Raw genomic sequence first — 17467 nt, forward strand, 5'->3', positions numbered from 1 at the left:
CCGCGGGTGCCTGGGGAGGCGGGGCAGCGGGCCGTCCCCCCGGGCGGAGGGGGGTGTCCGGGGAGCTGGGGGCGCGGCAGGTACCTCGGGGGGGTTGGTGCCCGCCGAACCGGCTCGCCGGGGCAGGAGGGTGCCCGGGGGGGGTCCCTGGGGGTCGGAGGGTCCCCAGAGACCCTGGGGGGCAGGGGGCGGCGGGGGGTCCTGGGAGGGGACCCCGTGGCAGCAGGGGCTCCGTGCCCCGGCCCGCCCTGGTGCATGCTCTCGGTGACCAGGGCGGGCGCCCCAAGATGAAGCGAGCCGGGACGCTGCGGCTGCTCTCCGACTTCAGCGACTTCAGCCGAGGCCACTGGCTGCAGGAGCTGCTGTGCCGGGGAGAAGAGCCCAGCCACGTCCAGTCCAGCCCCGACGGGCAGCACCTTTTGGTCCTGCAGAAGAGCCGGCCGCCCCCCCTGCCCCGGGTGGTGGCCTTCCAGCGCCACAGCATCGGTGGAGCCGAGCTGGAGAGGAACTGGCAGCCGCCCCAGCCAGCCCTTGTGGGACTGCTCTTCCTGCAGAGCCCTGTGACATTGGGCTCCTGGGTGCTGGCCATTGTGTGGGAACACGGCCGGACCGAGGTCTGGCACTTCGTGGTGGCCGTGGGCTGGCAGCTGCTGCAGACGCTGGAGCTCTGCCAGGGTGCCCGGGCACGAATCGTCTCTGTGTGCAGCCAGGGAGCCGGCCTGGTGTGGTGTGAGGAGAGGCCTCCCCTGGACGCCCACTCGGACATGAGCAAGTGTGCCTTCAGGTTCTGCGTCTGCACCCGGGCTCTGGAGGTGGGGGAGCAAGGCGTGCGGCTGGGCACTGTAAGTATAGTCCTGCACAACAGCCCTGAGTACGAGGTCCTGGCCTCCCCCCAGCACGTCTTCCTGGTGCCTGCCACTGCCAGCTTTGCCACCACTTCCAAATTCCTCCTCGTCTGGCATCCCGAGAAGGCAAAGCTCACCATTACAGCCCCTTCTGCAGGCTTTGTTCACAGCAAGGTGCTGCACTCCAGCAGCGAGTCAGACTTCAGGAAGCTCCTGCTTGGCTCTGTGGGTATTCTCTCAGGTTTGGCACCTCTGGACATTCACACCTCCACTGTGTCCAACAGTGGGGGTCTGCTGCTGGTAAGCACGAAGGGTGCTGTGAACATGGTGGAGCCAGATGGGACACAGAGGCATATCTTTGACCTGGAGGGGGGCCCCCTGGCCCAAGGAAGTCCTGTCCAGCTGAAGACCTTTGGCAGCATCCTGGCCTGTGTGCTGGCTGGGGTCCTGTACCTCGTCGACCAGAACAGTGGAAGGCTCATAGAAAAGAAAATCCTGAACATGAAACAGGTGCATTTCCTGGATCCCCTGGGAGAGGAGGACAGCATCCAGCTCCTCACTCAAACTGGCATCTACAGCTTTAGCTTCTCCAAACCTGAGGACAGCATCAGGCCTGAGCCGTGCCTGGTGGAGATGGTGTTTGAGGAGGCCTGCAGATACTATCAGAGGAGGAGCCTCAGCAGCTCCAAGCTGACGGTGGAGAAATTGAAGAAAGGTGGTGTGTTCCAGGCTCCTGTGGCCCTCGCTGCCATCCTGCAGCACAGCCTCCGCCAGAAGCAGAAGCCAGCCCGAGGCCTCCAAGACACTTACGCCAAGCTGTTGAGCACAATGAGCCTGGAGCTGCAGAGCTACATGAGCCTGGAGCTCCTCAAGACCTGCGTGGTGTGTGCCCCAGAGAGTGAGGTGGAAAGCTACTGCGAGGAACTGGTGGAGCAGGAGGTCAGCCGCGTTCTGCACTCTGACATGGACAAGGACAACTTGGCCTACCTGAACTCTGTCTTTGCCTCCTTCCCCAAGGCTGCCTGGAAGGCCACGAGGAGCTGCCTGCAGCTGCAGCAGAATGGGGACGGCCTCTTGGTAGCCAGGGCCACCCCGGAGGTGTGGAAGAAGGTCCTGGGAGGGCCGCAGCAGGAGGAGGTTGGTCAGAATGGGGTGGTCCCACTCTTCGAGCTCATCTGTGCCTCATTCCTGAGGTTCAAACCCAAGTGGCTGCCCAGTTTTGTGGAGCTGACCCAGCAGTACGTTAGCATCTCTTGGGCATACAGCAGCAAGGAGGGCCCAGAGGGCCGGGTGCCACTGTACAAGAGAGCACTGGGAGTACTGGCCAGGAAGAATAAGCGCAGCGAGGCAGATGAGGAGATGGAGCTCGAACTGCTGCTCTGCAGCAAGAGGCCTAAGGCTGTGCTGCAAGCTCTGCACCTTCTCATCCGCCTGAAGCGGTGGCAGCGGGTGGTGGAGGTGGCAGAGAAGTTCTCCAAGCTCAGCCTCTTGCTTAACAAGGAGATATTCACCACACTGCTGGCGGAGTTTGCCCAGCACCGGGAGCTGGACCCTTATCTGGATACACTGTGGCCGCTGTGCCCCGCTGAGCTTACCGCCTCGGACATCCTCGCCGTGGTTCTGCAGCATCTCCCTTGTTCCCAGGAGGACCCAGTGCCCTTCTCCAGCGAGGGAAACCAGCTGACTGTAGGATTGCTCAAGCCGTTGCTGCAAAGGGTTGTACAGCGTCCCTGCATCCAGGACGAGATGTACTCGGATGCCTTGCAGAGCCCCATCTTCCCCCCTCCTACCCCACCCCGAGAACACAAGATCCCCTCAAAAGCAGCAGCCGACGATGCCTCTCAGCCACCCATCGCAAGGACTTCCTCCCCCTCGGCGCTGGTACAGGGTGACACTGCATGAAACGGGGAAGCACAATGGGATCCCAAGCCTCGGGTGCACGAGGAGGGGAAAGCCGCATCCACCCCAGGAAATCCTGCCCTGCCTGGCAGTATGGAGCCTGCTCCTTTCTGAAGCCTCCCTGCAGCAGCATCTCAAAGAGTCTGTTGGGTGGCTGGTGTTGGGGGATCCCACCTGAAGCCAGGGCAGGCTTTCTGGCTATATCTAGCAAGTGCAATTGTGTGTGCCCCAGTGGAGGAGCAAATGCCGGGTGCATTTGCAGATGAAAGTGCTGGCTGCACTACAGGACTACAGAACTGCTCCCTGCCCAAAGCACTTTGTTTTCGGTTTGCTTGGCTCCTTTATAACTTCACTTGTACTTCCCTGATCCTCTAGGAGTGGTGGTGGAGTGGTGGGCAGGGACACACACAGTCTTTCCCCGCACCGTTCTCCGCTCAGTGGGTTGGGTGCCGCCTCCAAGCTCTGCCTGTGAGAAACTGGGTATGTTTCTTGCAGTGGGGTCACCGAGTCCTGCTGCTCTGGGCTCAGTCAGATGCTAAATGCCCGTGTGGCGCAGCCCTGTGGTACTGGGGGTCCCAGCACATGCACTGGCAGCTGCAGCACTCTGTGCGCTGTCTCGCTGCAATTCCTCTGGGATCAGTCCTGTAGCTGTGACTGATTGCAGCTACTTAGCTGAAGAGAGCAGCCTAATTCCCTTATCTCTCTATCCCAGATGGTACCCGAACTCTCTTCTAAGCTGAGAAGCTGGCAGCAGCCTGTGTGAGCTTGGGGCCGGCCCTGCCTCCCCCTTTCCTTTGTGGAAGCTTAGATTATGCTGCAGGACGCCCGGGCCCTCTGTTCCCATCTCCTCTACCTTTGCCCTTTGCACACAAAGGGGCTTTGTCAGGGTTGTCTGGCTCATATTGTGCCTCTGTTTGCAAAGTCAGTGTAACTTGAGAGCGGTTGTGCAGGAAGATCCAGGTTCCAGCCTCTCTCCGGTGCTCGCTGCCTGGCCCCCTCCTCCGGGAGAGAGACCCGGGCTGTGGCTTTGCCCCGGCACACGGGCTGTGGTGTGAAGGAGCTGTGTCTCACCTTGCCGGGCTGGCAGAACCTGGCTGGGATGGGATGGGGGAGAGTCACCTGCATTAGCCCTCTTGAGAGTGGGGTGAAGTGTGGAAGAGTCCTTTTAAAAATAAAGGTTCCTAAAGCAGTGCTGGGGTGATGGTGGATGTTTTGATGATGCAGACCCTTAGGAGGAAGGCAGTTTCATTTTGGTTCTGGTGAAAAGTGGCCAAGCTCAACTCACCATGGTACTGCCCAGTGTGGCTCACCGCTGGTACGTGCCGGGCTTGGAGATCCAGCTGGGCCTGGACAGCCCAATTCCTCCATGGCACTCGGCCCTTTACCGCTACGAAGCCATGGAGGCAGGACTCTGCACCGGCAGGCAGGCGACCATCCCAGAAGGGCCATCGCAGGCAGTGTATGGCTCAGCAAAGGCAAGCCCACACGTTGCTGCGAGCTCAGCAAAGGCAAGCCCACACGTTGCTGCGAGCAAGGAGACCTACCTGGGCTTCACTCCCGTCCTCTCTGCAGCTGCTTGGTGCCACAAGCAACCCCCAAAGGCCATTGGGGCTTCTTGTTGGGGGAGTTGTGGCTGGGCCCAAGGTAGGGTTGAGGAAGGGAGAATTTTATCTCAAGAGCTGCAACTTGCCCCTTTGTTCCTGGCTGGAAAACCAGCAACAGGGAGCATGAGGCTGGCCCCGGCGGGAGTCTGCTGCCTTGGGCACGCAGCGGCAGAGCTGCCGTTGGAGGGATCACGGTTTGTCAAACCACTGTAAAGATGTGGCAGGACCTCCCCCAGAGAAGGGCTCGGCTGCAGAAAGTCCCTGTGGTGGAAAAGAGCCTGGCAAAGGGGAAGAGGAACTGCTGCAACAGTTCTAGAAGCTGGCTGGTGATCGATGAGACCTTCCTTATGGTGGGCCTCGTGCTGTGGCCCTGGGGCGCTGCAAGTTTCCCTCCCATGCAAGGGAAGTGGATTCTGGCAGCTGCCACTCATGTGAGCGGAGGGAACATGGCCTGAAAGGAGAGCTGGCAGCAGCCACTCTGGGCATTTTGCAATGAGCCATCCTCACCTCTTCCCCAAGTAGGTGCTGGCCCTGCCTGACGCTGCTCTTGCCCGCCTCCCAGGGCTGCTCAGGAGGAGGAGGATGGACCCAGGCCCCTCTCAGAGCCACAGCTTCAGGGCCTGGGATGCTGCCCTGGGGCAGCGCTGAATGGGAAGCTGCTGAGAGCAAGCCCCATGCCTTGGCAAAGGCTGTGCAGTAATTTGGGGGAGGTGGAGATTTTCATTGCCAGGGCTGGTTTTGGATGCAGGTGGCCACAGTGGTGCAGCAAATAAGGAGGGTCAAGCTCCCTGCCTTCCAGCGCTGCAGACAAGGAAAGACCGTGGCTGGAGGCTGAGCAGAGAGGGGAGCAGGGAGGGAGCAGCACCCGCAAAGCCAGCGAGCGGAAACTGAAGCCAGCAGCCGTCCTGTGTGGGCTGGTGTCCCCGAGGCACAGCAAGGGAAGAGGAAGCAGAGGATGCTGTGCGGTGGGGACAGCGTGGGGTTTGGGGATGGAAACCTCCACACACAGCCCATAGACAAGCACAAAACCGTCACAACTCAGGAGGTTGAGGGTTCAGGGTGGAGGAGAGCAAAGGCAGAGCGAGTGTAGACAAACCTGAGCTAAGTGCTCTCCAAGGGGGGTGCTGGGAAATCCCGCCCCAAGGACCAGAAAGGGTGGGCATCCCTGGGGGAAGCAGGGGCTGAGCCACCACACAGGACAGATTCAGCTGGGTGATAGGCAAGCACGGCTCTCTTTGTGGTCAGGACGGGTGCTGGGGGGAGATAGCAGGAGGTAAGGCTGGTGCAGCTTCAGATAACGCCTGAAGGAAAAAAATAGCAATTAGAAGATCTGAAGGCAAATGGAAAAAGCAATAAAGCAGATGCACGTAGCGGAGGGCGAGCCGGCCAGCTCAGCCTTGCCACTTACTCCAGAGAGATCTGGACTTTGCAACGAAGGAAATGAGTCAAGCTGCTCACATACGTCCTCCATGCCTGACCCAGCTTTTGGGATGGTCCCTGTGCTTGTGCCAAGGAACAGCACAAAGCAACACCTGCACTTGCCCCACCACTGGTGCAGACCAAGTTGCCCTTGGCTTATCTGTGCATGCAGCTCTCGCTGTGCCCATTCGTGCCGTGCAGCAGTGTGGGACATGCAGGGGTGGACACTGGAAGTCCCCATGCCACCATACCCAGTAGAGGGAGGGAGGTACAGGCTACAGGCACCCCATAAACTAACTGAAAACCCACAGATGACACATAGCAGGGTCACCCGTGCTCCTCATGGACGGGAGGCTTTTGGCGTGTCTTTTCCCAGGGAAGGACCTGGCACCCACCCAGCCACAGGTGCAAAGGGCTGCCCGGTGAGGGGAATGTCACCCATCCCCAGTGATGCTGAGCAGTGGTCCTGCATCGACCCATGGGCTAGGTCAGGACTCCAAGAGCTGGCTGTGGGCAGAGCATACTTGGGGACCCCAGCAAGAGCATTCTAGTCCCAGGCACAGCCCCAGCTTGTGCCAGCAGTGGGAAACCCTCCCTGCCCCTACCCCTGCGCCCTTCCATCGCAGCCAGACGTGAAGAGCGCAGCCGCATGCCTGCAGTGCACACAAACACACCATTTTATTGTTTGACAGCAAAAATAAAAAAATCACAACCTTGGAAAAAGTCAGGCTCCCTACAAAAATAGAGTCACATTTTTCGAGCAAGGGGCCTGGGTGAGTGGGCTCCCACTGGCTGGCAGAGCAAAGGCTGCGGTGGCATGGACAGTGTGAGCTGCCCTGAGCCCATCGGGGGGGGGGTAAAGTCCTGCCTGGGGCAGTGCAAGGGGCAGCCCCACACACACACACACACACCAGGGCATCTGGGGAGGGGGGGTTTCAGCCGGGGCAGTCCCAACCTGCTCCCCGGCACCCAGGGAGAAGGCGCAGCAGACGGGTCAGCTGTGTCCATCTCCTCCATGCCCATGCTGTGGGCAGCGGGGGCTAATGCCTCGTGGATGGCCGGGGAATTTTGTAGAAGTTGAATGTGGGTGGCCTGCAAAACCAAGGTCACTTGTGTCACCCCCCAGCCACAGAGGGGAGCAAGGGACAGCCCAGGATGCACTGAGAAGGCCAAAAGTCATCACACCCCTGTGGCCCAGCCCCTCAGGAAGAAAAGTGTGGAGACCCCCCCTGCCAATACTCTGGCTTGGGTGAGGCTGGGAGCAGCAGCACCCCCAAACTGAGAAGTGTGGGAAGATGATGGGGGGACCCCAGAATAGTCTACATTGCACAGGTCCCGCCTTCCCAGTCCTCCTTTGGTACCAGCACCCTCCTTGGCCTGCACTTGCCCTGTTCCCCTCCTCACCCCCCTCCCTCTGTGCCCTGTCCCCCCTCATGCCACAGGAGCTGCCCCCCACCCCACCCAGGGGCCTGGCACTGCTACTTACATCTCCAAGGCTTCATTCCTGGAGGGGAGAAAAAGAGGGGACATTGTCAGTGGGGCAAGAAGATGCCTCCTGGGACAGCTCACCAGCCCGACATCTCCCAGTGGGACAGGGTCTCCCCCAGAGCACACAAGGAGGATAGGGGGGCTGCAGGGTGCTGTGGTCCCCTCCATCCCAGCTGCCCCATCTGGACACAGAGCACAGGCTCCTACAGCACCCCCAAACGTTGCTGCCTCCAGAGCGTCACTGCTCCTTCCCGGGCAGGCAGAGCGGGGCCCCATGCTCGCCGGCTCAGTGGCACAGAGCTCCCCCGTGCCACGATTTCAGTTCCCCCAAGTTTCCCTGGCAGCTGAGCCCATGTCTCCAGCCAGCTCAGCTGCTGGCTGCAGGGGGAAGTGAAACGCGCCAGGGACCCCAGGCACGCTACAGGCAGGGCACAGCCCGGCTCAGCACCACATCCTGCACACACCATGTACAACCCCAGCACCCATCCTGGGAAAGCGAGGAGGAGTGGGGCAGGCAAGGGGAGGAAGGCTGGCTGGGGCCACACAGGGAACGGGGGTGCTGCAAACCCCAGCTCCCCAGGTGGCTGCAGCCCTGAGGCAGAGGGGTGGCAGGCGGGGTGCTGGGGCCAAGGCTACGTGGGGCCAAGCCGTAGCCCTCAGCAGCTGGAAATCCAGCTGGAAAGTGCTCACTATCCTCGGTGGCTGTGCTGGAGGTGGGGCTGCTGGTCAGAGCGCCCCAGAGAGACGGGGAAAGGGTCCCAGAGGGCTGGGGGGCAGCCCCGGGGCACCGGTGGCCACGGGTGCGTGAGCGAGCACTGCACCCTCGTGGCAGTGACGCCAACCCTGCAGCACGCTGCTTCTGCGCAGCATCCAGCTGTGCTCCTCGTTTGGGGCCCCAGCACAAAAAATGGTGCAAAGCCAGAGCAAGTCCAGTGGCAGACCCCCGAGCCAGGCTGGGGGCTGCAGCCCGTGCTGTGCAAGCCAGGCTCCTTCCTCCAAGGGTGGTTGCAGGCACCTTCAGCTGCCCAAAGGGGGGTTGCAGAGCAGACAGAGCCAGGCTCTTCTCCAAAACATCTCCATTCTTGGAGGCTGAAGGTCCCAAGCCAGCTCTCTGGTCCCTCCCCAGCCCACGTTACTTTAGGATCAGCCCCACGGGCTGCTGCAGGGGACATGAAGGTGCAGTTTGCAGTGTGCATGGGAGACCCCAGACCCAGGGTGGTCGCAGGGGGCAGGCGGCTCCTCACCTGTAGACATCAGCAATGTCCATGCGGCGGTAAAACTTGGCAAGTCTGACGGCCAGGATGATGCTGGGCAGCAGGAAGAAGGTACACCAGCCCAGGCTGAACCAGAAGGCGTTCTGGGTGTAGGGGAGAGCCATCAGAGCCCAGACAGCAAGTGAGAGCACCTCTTCTGCTCCCAGGCACCCCCAAAGACCACCCACCCCTTCTTGCAGCCTGGCCTTTGCTCTTAGCCACAGCAATCTGCCGGGGAGATGCTGGTCCCTGCTTGCTCGGAACAGGGATGGGTACCCCTCATCCTGTGCATGAGGGGGACAAGGGGACCTCATTGCCACCCCACACACATGTGTCACCCCACACACTGCTGCCCCACTCACCAGAGAGTCCAGGATGTAGTTGCAGGTGATGACCCCCACATTATCCACAGTCTGAGCTATGGGTTTGCAACGTGCCACGTCTCCCGTCAGCTGGGGACACGGTGGGGGCAGGACATGTCAGTGTCCCCAAAACCCTGCAGCCTGTCCTCCCCTTCCCTCCACCCGACCAAGGAAGGTTCAACTCACCTTGCTCTTGGCCCAGGAGACGTAGGTCTCAAAGAAGTCCAACAGCTCCTCCAGGAAGGCCCATGTCTCCTGGTGGGGGCAAGCAGAGAGTGGAGATGCTGCACCCCCAGCCCACTCCATGTCCCATGTCCCCTCTGTGTCAGGATCAGGGCTGTCAGACCACCTCAACCCAGCAGCAATGGGGCTGCTCGCCCCGCCCCAGCCCTTTGCCTGGGGTGCTATAAGGGGAGGGGGCACCCAGGGGTGCAGGGGACCCCTGGGGAAGGAGAGAAGGCAGGAAGAGCAGCCAGACATTGCTTGGATCCCTCTGCAGAGGGAGGTCTTGGTGTGGGGGTCCGGGTCACATCCCCACCAGGTGGCCTGGCAGCAGGGTAAGGCGAGCTCACGTTCTTGATGATGTTTGCGGTCTCCCTCTCCAGGAACTCCTGGGTTTCACTGGCTTTATCCAGCGCAGCTTTTGCCTGTGCCTGGGGTGAAAGATGCTCTCAGCAGTGTGATGGGGCAAGTGGGGTCCCCACATCTCCCCCACCCTGCCCGGCAGCAATCCCTGGGGCGCAGCGTCTCTGAGCGGTGGTGTCCCTAGCAGTCACACGCTGGTAGTGCCCAAGTACCTTGGGTGGAGGGAGCCTGTGCTTGGCAGGGCCCCTGGCATGGGCCCCCTCCCTCTGCCCCATGAGCAGCCCCTACAGTGCATGCTTGGGGATTCCTGCAGCAGCCACCAGCCCCCTAGGCTGCAGGTTAGCTCCCACCATCTCCACCATGGGACCTCAAGGGCGCTTTGCAGGGTGCCCCAGACTGGGGTGCGCTCAGGAGGCCCCCTTGTGCCACTTACCTCAAGCTGGGCAGTCCCGCTCTGCGCCAAGTGGATGTTCTCCTTCAGGCTTTGCTGGGGATGGAGAGAGGAGGGGTCGGAGGCGTGGACCCCACGGCTCGGCCAAGACCTCACCAGCAGGTTCCAAGCTCTGGAGGAGCCCAAGCCAGCACCCTCAGGACCTTCCCCACCCTGGCATCGCTCACCAGCAGCCCAGAGAAGCTCATCTGCATCTCCTTGTCCAGCATCCTGAGCTTGCGAGCACCAGCCTCCAGGTCCTTTTGCACATCCGCACCCTGGAGGAGCTGCAGTCAGCAGTGCCCCCCGGCATGGGGTCCCCGCCCCACCACAGCCATCTGATGGGGGGCCGGGCTGGAGAAAAGAGCTGGGCGAGGGTGAAGGGCCTCGCCTCCCTTCAGCACCCAGGAAGGTCTGTGGAGGAGCCCCTGCAGCCAGTGGCTTTGGGGACAGCGTGGCCATGGCCCCGGGGTGCCATGGTCTCTCACCGCTTTGTCTGCCAGGTGCTCCAGCTCTGCAGCCAGATCCAGGAGGCTTCCCTGGGTCATGTTCTGATCCAGCTGGAAAAGGCAGAGACAAAGCCATGAGACTGGGGCTAACAGGGGGGACGTATCCCATCCCTGCAGGGCAGAGTAGAGCCAGGGCCTCCCAGGTGGGGGAGTTGCCCCAAGGGGTGACATGGATGGCAGGGGACACCCTGGGAGCCTGCAGTGGGGACTCCCACAGCAGCAAAGGGGAGGGAGCAATGGACCCCCTCAACATGCATCCAGACCCCCCCATCCCAACACCAGGCTGCCCCCAGCCCACCTGCTCCAGGGTGAGGGTGAAGTTGGGGGGCTGCCCGGCCTGGCTGGCATTCAGCAGCAAGTCTCTCTGGCTCTGGCTGAGCAGCGAGATGGGGCTCAGGGTGATGTTCATCTTCTCGAAGGCCGTGGATATCTCTCCTGTGTACTGCCGAGGCAAGGGGAGCCACGATGGGGCACAGTGCCGGCCCCTCGCTGTCCCCCCCAGCGCCAGCCCTGCACCCCCAGCTCTGCCCTCCTGGACCCTGGCACCCCTGCGCTCACCTGGCTGATGTTCAAGAGTTCATCCAGGGACACGCTCTGGTCCAGGTGCAGCGTTTGCCACAGGGCAGCATCTCGCTGGCACTGCCTGCAGGAGGGGGGCACGGGGCTGAAAAGGGGCAGGTGAGGGCCACCCCCTCCCAGGACCGTGTCCTCACCCACGCAGGCAAGTCACACCTCTCTCCTTCCCTGGCATCAGTGTCTGCCTGCAGCCAGGGCAAGTAGGGCAAGCTGCCCCCATCCTGGGGAGCATCCAAGGGAGCCAAGCAGCCATACCTTTCCCCAAAGATGTGGTGCTGGAACTGGGACCCACCTGTATATCTCTGAGAAGTTTGCTGTGCCACCCTCCTGACCCAGCAGCTCCGACAGGTTAAAGCCAGGGATCAGGCCAGGCGTGTCCAGGAGCTGAGAGCAAGGGAAGAGATGGAGAAATTAGATATGGTGCAGGGCAGGACACCTGGGAAGAGCATTCCAAACTGGCCAGTGCTGCCTCTTCTCCACCAGCAGCCCTTGGAAAGGCAGCAGTGGCTCCGGGCAGGGGTGTCTCCCCATGGGGAGCTCACCTGGAAGAGCTGCTGGCTGCGCCAGGACTCACAGACGAGCATGTAGATGTTCCCCCCAAGCACGAAGGTGATCAGCACTAGCAGCATCAGCAGCCAGGAGAAGATGAAGCTGAAGCCAACACCTCTGCCAGAACAGAGGTGCCATCAGCACCCAGGGCCCTGTGCCCTGGCATCGATGCTAGCATTGCTTCCAGCTCGGAAAGCCTGAAGCCTACACACCCCTTGCCCCCTGGGCAGTGCCAGGAAGCACCACCATCCCCACAAGCACATCTCTGCCCTGCCTTCAGTCCGTGGAGCCCGGCCAGGCTGTACTGTGGGGCTCAGACCCCGGCATGGCTTCCCCCAGCTTTGCAAGCCACCACCCGCCCGCAGAGCCACAGGACCACGCACACGCTGCCAGGCCCCCACTGGCAAGGGGTGAACGGGCTCCGCTCGAACACTTTCCACCAGCACCATGTTTTACCCTTGCGTTTACCACCTGCATGGCGAGTTGCCGTGGAGCAGGCCATTAAGCCACAGTATTTTCATGATTTAGGAGCTTGAGCATCCCCAGGCCACCCTGCCCACCCATCCCACGGCTCCCACACGCGTCCTTGGCAGCCGAGGGAGCCTCACGCCATGAAGAAGTTCCCGCCGGCGTTGGAGAGGCTGCTGCGCTGCGTGGGCAGCACGCTTTCCTTCAGCCCCAGGGGCCCCAGCAGCAGCCCGACAGCGTTGCAGAGGATGACCAGCAGCACCATGCAGCACAGGACAGTACACACGCTCCACCTGGGGCGAGAGGAAGGGCAGGAGTCAGACAGCAGGACCTGGCACCCTGAGCAGTGCCCAGCATCCCACCAGCTGCCTTCGTGGGAAAGAAAAAGCCCTTAGGCACCCTGGCAGGGAAGGGGCACGGGTCGCTGCAAGGCACAGCTCTGGCTACCCTGCACCCACAGCCCCACCACCAAGAAAGCCCCCACCTCCAGCAACTGGAGGATCGAGAGCCTGAGCCTCTCCAGACAAGGGAGTCAGGCGATGCAGCAGCCCCTCGCCTACCTGAGCCTATCCGAGACGATGATCGGCTCCCTGTGCTCCTCCAGCACCGATTCAGCATTGCCCACGAAGGCCCTGACTCTCTCCTCCACATCCAGGAGCGGCAACTTCTCCTGCAAGCTCCTGATCTTCTGGCTGATGAGGCCCAGCTGGTTCTGCGTCTCTGCAGGGGACGGGGACAGGTTGGCACTTCAAGCTGCTGCCCGGGTCCTGCTTGTCCAGGGCAGGCGAGCCTGGGGCAGGGGGGACCCAGAGAGGATGGGAAGGGGGCAGCTGTGGCCAAGGATGGAATGCAAGAGCATGATGGCACTTGGGGACAGCCAGGGCTGCAGGCAGCAGGGTGGCAGCAGGAGAGGTCTCCAGGCAGGGATGGGGTGAGAAGGGAGGAAGGAGCCCTGGAAGAGGGAGAATTCAGCACAAGGGGCACAAAGCCCTGCTTACTTGTCACCACGTCCTGGGACTGCTCTTGCACCTTGGCAGGGATCATGTCCAGCGTGGTGTTAACCTGCATCCGGGGGGGGCACAGCATGCAGCTCATGTCCCTGCCTGCAGCCCAGGGCTGAGCAGCACATTCCCTCCGTCCCCAGATCCCAGTGGCACAGAACAGCCAGGCTCCTCACAGCACCGTCCACCGGACCAGCGCCCAGGGGTGGTGGGGACAGCAGGCAGGCTCTGGCCAAGGCAGATCTCTGGCCAGCCCTTCCCTCCATGTGACAGCAATTAATTCCCAGCGGGGCTCTTCCCAAGCCACCCCCTCGCAGCACAGCCCCAGCAGCACCAGGAGCACCCAGCCCTGTGCCTGGGGGCGGGGGGGGGGGTGGGCCCTTACCTTCTCTAAATCAGCAGTTATGTTGGAGCTAGACACATCACCCAGTGCCTCCAGCTGCTGCTCCACACCGGGGATCTGCGGGGAAGAGCCTGGGGTGAGGGGGCTGCGGGGGACCCCTTGCCCTGCACCCTGCCCCTCCTCACCATGCTGAAGTTGGCGCTGAAGGCGAGGCCGTCCAGGGACACGCTGCCGCAGGGGTGGCCGCAGCGCTGCAGGGTCTGGTTGAGGCCATCCTGCAGGATGGCCAGCTGCCGGCTGTAGTTGCTCTGCAGCTCCTCGAGGCGCGAGCGAGTGCTGGCAATGCTGCCGAAGGCGGCCGCCAGCATCTCCATCCCTGGGGAGACAGTGGGGGCTCGAGGCCTCATCCTGCCAGCGTGGCAGGGGCTTGTCCTCACTCAGCTGAGCCTTGGGGACCCATCCAAAACTGCAATGTGGACGCACCCCCCTCAAAGTCTCAGCATTTGCCCCAAGCTGGGGCTGGAGTGGCCAGATGGAACCCCCCCAGGGGGCCTTACCCAAACCTTCTGGAGCCCCCCACGCATGCACCTGCCCCAGCATGCCCCTAAATCCCCTCCGAGGCCCTGTCGGCCCCCCAGGGATGGGGCCGCTACCTTGCAAGAGGCTCTGGAGGGATCCCAGAGCCCCATCCATGCTGCTCCTGATGCCCGAGACAATTGTGCTTCCCAGGTTGGGCCCGATGTCTGTGGAGATGGGAGAGATGGTGTCAATGATGGGACCCTCGGCAGTGGGACCAGGCTGCCCTGAGCAGCCCAGGGCTTGCAGGGAAGCTGCCGAAAATACTGACACCCCTCCCCAAGGACCCCATTCCACACCCACCCTCCAGGCAAGGTGGGCAGAGGGGACCCCCCACACCCTGCCAACACCTGCATCACCCTCCCAGAGAGGAGCCTGAACGGGGAAAAGCAGCAGCTGGAGCAGAGCGGGAGCCTGGAGGAGCCCCCAGACCCACTCCCTTTAGATACACCATGAGAACCAGCCCAGTGACCCCCAAGGTCAGCAACCACCTGCAGCACCCGCAGCCACTCCCCAAGCACCCCCAGGATGCCTCAGGCTGCACACCCTCACCCTGGAGCCTGTCGCTGGCGAGGCCCAGCGGGACGTTGCTGCTGTTGATGATAAAACTGATTTCCTGCAGGGACAGAGATGGGGTGTCAGTGTGGGTGAGGACACCTCCCTGCCCCCAGCCCCACTGTCACCCTTCCCCAGGGGCGCTCTTTGCCCCCCCATCAGGCACCCCAGCCAGGGTGGGAGGACCAGGCATGCCTTGGGGATGGAGGCCAGGTAGATGTAGATGTTGTCCAGGGTGTTGTTGACGTTGGGGAAGGTGCCGCACACGGCCTGGGAGAAGCGGGTGTTGCTGATGAAGGCACAGACATCCCCAGCCCTGCAAGGGAAGGGTGGCAGGGTCAGCATGTGGGGACCTCGGTCCCGATGCTCTCCCCCAGGACCCTCTGAATCCACCCACGCTGACCCCAGGCTGCAGGGTCCAGGGCAGCCACTGAGCCGCCCTTCCAGAGCATCCCAGTGAGTGCCCTGCACGCAGCCAGGGGACCGGAGAGGAGGGACACAGGAAACTGAGGCACAAGGGAGCCCAGTGCCTGGTGCACCCGCATTTCCCTGCAGCAAAGCTGTCAGGAAGGGTCTGCACTGTGCCAACACGCAGCCCCCCGGGGCCAGCTCCCCACTGCCGACGCTTCCTTTCCTTTGTCCCGCCATGCTGGGATCTGCTCCTGCAAACAATGGCAGCTTCCTGCCACGGCCGCCAAGCGCCGGCATTTCCACCCACCCTTGGGTCCCATCCAGAGCCTCCCGGCCAGCGCACTCACAGGAGGAGAGCAGAGACCAGCAGGATGGAGGCCCAGAGCGCCCGGCGCCGGCAGCCCATCCGCCGGCCCTGCTTCTGGTACATGCGGCCCCCGCAGTTCCCGCAGCAGCGGCAGCAGCAGAAGCAGCATCCCACCAGGGGCACGAGGATGATGAAGAGGAGCCCGATGGCCGTGCAAACCAGGAAACCCACTTCATAGAGCAGCAGCTGGGAGAGGAAGAACAAGAGGCAGCATAGTGCTGGCATCCCTGAAGGCCCCCCAGCTCTGAGGGTCCTGTCCAGACCCCCCACGGGGCACATCTCCCCTTGCTGCTGCCCAGGACCTGGGGGTCAGCCTTGGAGTAGCAGCTGCCGGCATCCCCTGGCTCACCACAGCCTGGGGCTGCTGGCTCCCTGCCCTGGCTGCCTGCTCACCTCGTGGACTTGCTTCCTGATGACCTCCTCGCTCTGGGACTGACTAAAATCTGCGATCAGTTCTGGGAGACAAGGAGCAGAGAGGGCCATGAGTGGGTGCCCTTCCCTGGGGATGCTCTCCCGGAGGGCCCACACCCTGCTCACCCCAGAGAAGGGCTCCCAGCTCCAGCCATCACCTCCAGCGCTGTGGCTCAGAGCAGCTGCGAGCGCCAGGCACGTTTCTCCCTTCCAGCTGTCCCTCCCCGGCCATCGTGTCGCACAGCCCTTTTGCACCCGGGAAAAGCGCTGCCAGCCCCCTGGCTCTCAGGGGTCCACGGAGCGATGGGGTCCTCGCCCCAGTAGGCAGGAGGGGCAGGCTCAGGGGGAGGACGCTCCGACAGCCACCTTGGCTGCCCTCAGGCTGCCCTCCTGCAGCCCAGCCCCAGGCAGATGCCTGACCAGCTCGCCCTGCCCATGCCCCATGGCCTCATTACAAGCTGTGCCAGCACACGATGCCGTGTGACTGTACCCCGGTATCCGTGTGACACAAACGAGGCTACCGCATTGTTTGCCAGACACACATTTGCCTGCAAGTTGCTGGTGAGCAGGGGTTGAGCCCAGCAAAGGAGGAAGCACAAGTGCCGGCAGCCAGAGTGACAAACCCCTCCCCTAAGTGGGCACCACTTGCCCCCAGGGGCCATCGAGCAGCCGCAGGGTCCTGGCATTGCCCACGCCAACCTGCAGCCACTTCGGGGCAGAGCTGTGCCAGCGACACATCCCCTCGGAGATTTGAAGGAGGGAGGGTGAGCGCTGGCAAGCAGGGTGGTGCGAGGGGGTGCCTGCAGCTCTGCCCTGTGGGACCTGGCACTGGGACAGGCTGCTCTTGGTGGCCCTGAGCCGGGTCCTGCCTAAGCACACCTTGTCACCTGCAAGCACAGACGGCTGCAAGCCAGGAAAGGACCCCGCAAACTCACAGGCAGCGCGGGATTTCCTCTGCACCTTTCATTGGGGCCTGGGATGACGATGCTCAAAGGGAGGATGGGGCAGGACTCTGCAAGGTGGCACCGCCACCAAAGCCTGTCCTAGTGCCCACCTGGGACTGCCCCACAGCTGTGCTGGGACACGGGCAGCACACAGCTGGAATCCTCAAGGACCCCACTCCATTCCCCCCTGCAGACCCCTCCTAACCCAGTAGCCTCACATTTAAATGCTGGGTAGACAGTCACCAGAGCTTGAGGGCTCAGGCTCACCCAGGACCCCACAGCTCTGAGCAGCCCCCCCACCCCATCACCAGTTCCCCGCTGCCGTGCACCCACCTATGGGCAGGGCATTGGGCTGCACCAGCCGCAGGAAGCCGTGTACCATCGCTACCAGGCCCGGCGTGCTGCTCCCCGGTGCCTCGAGGCCGGGGCCGTACAGGGACTGCGAGATGTTCCCCAGCTCCATCACGGCGGCTCTGGCGGGTGCCTGGGCACAGAGAGAGGCTGTCGGTGTCGTTGGGGTGCAGGGCCACCCAGCCTGCCCTGCCTCTGGCCTCCGAGCAGGAAATGCAGGGAGAAAAAAATCAGGCACCTGCCAGCTCCTGCCCGGAAGGAAAGAGCTGGGGAGAGCACTGGGGAGGGATGGGGAGTCCCGGGAGCAGTAGGGTGGGGGGCCAGGCAGGAGATGCCCACGAGGGACCAAGAGGGCTGTTGGGGATGAAGCAGGGACAAAGCGCTTACCCTGTCCTCTGGCACCTCCGCGCGCCCACGCCTGCCGCCGGGCCCAGCCGCACAGTGCCAGCGCTGGGGCTTTATGGTTTGTTTAAGTTTCAGCTGCGATTACTGAAAAGCTGCTTGCCGGGGAAGGCAGCGAT

The 17467-nt window shown here is 62.5% G+C and overlaps 2 protein-coding genes across 2 annotated transcripts; one reads left to right on the plus strand and one right to left on the minus strand.

Moving 5' to 3' along the window:
• The first annotated feature begins 287 nt into the window (after window positions 1-287).
• HPS6 (HPS6 biogenesis of lysosomal organelles complex 2 subunit 3) lies at window positions 288-3928 on the plus strand. The gene has a single exon (XM_009479405.2). It carries the CDS (start codon window positions 288-290, stop codon window positions 2745-2747), a length of 2460 nt encoding a protein of 819 aa, XP_009477680.2. The 3' UTR covers window positions 2748-3928.
• Window positions 3929-6807: 2879 nt separating this feature from the next.
• Window positions 6808-17073, minus strand: LOC104025444 (prominin-1-A). Its single transcript, XM_075717856.1, has 24 exons — window positions 16929-17073; window positions 15634-15695; window positions 15221-15426; window positions 14658-14778; window positions 14460-14523; window positions 13985-14074; window positions 13517-13707; window positions 13374-13448; window positions 12986-13049; window positions 12548-12707; window positions 12128-12280; window positions 11513-11636; window positions 11263-11354; window positions 10953-11037; window positions 10693-10836; window positions 10374-10445; window positions 10074-10163; window positions 9889-9942; window positions 9443-9523; window positions 9057-9125; window positions 8871-8960; window positions 8500-8612; window positions 7254-7271; window positions 6808-6859 (listed from the first exon to the last, which is right to left on the minus strand). Exons 1-24 carry the CDS (start codon window positions 17056-17058, stop codon window positions 6808-6810), a joined length of 2400 nt encoding a protein of 799 aa, XP_075573971.1. The 5' UTR covers window positions 17059-17073.
• Window positions 17074-17467: the final 394 nt, after the last annotated feature.

This window comes from Pelecanus crispus, chromosome 10, assembly GCF_030463565.1.
Source record: "Pelecanus crispus isolate bPelCri1 chromosome 10, bPelCri1.pri, whole genome shotgun sequence".
Taxonomy (NCBI): domain Eukaryota; kingdom Metazoa; phylum Chordata; class Aves; order Pelecaniformes; family Pelecanidae; genus Pelecanus; species Pelecanus crispus.

What these genes read in the sequence shown, in the direction of transcription:
- HPS6 (XM_009479405.2), top strand. Translation starts at nt 288, where the DNA reads ATGAAGCGAGCCGGGACGCTGCGGCTGCTCTCCGACTTCAGCGACTTC.
- LOC104025444 (XM_075717856.1), bottom strand. Translation starts at nt 17,058, where the DNA reads ATGGAGCTGGGGAACATCTCGCAGTCCCTGTACGGCCCCGGCCTCGAG. An exon ending in CCTCCAGAGCCTCTTGCAAG is followed by an intron (nt 13,708 to 13,984) that starts GTAGCGGCCCCA and finishes CTGTCTCCCCAG; the next exon opens with GGATGGAGATGCTGGCGGCC. An exon ending in TCACCCTCACCCTGGAGCAG is followed by an intron (nt 10,446 to 10,692) that starts GTGGGCTGGGGG and finishes TGCCTTTTCCAG; the next exon opens with CTGGATCAGAACATGACCCA.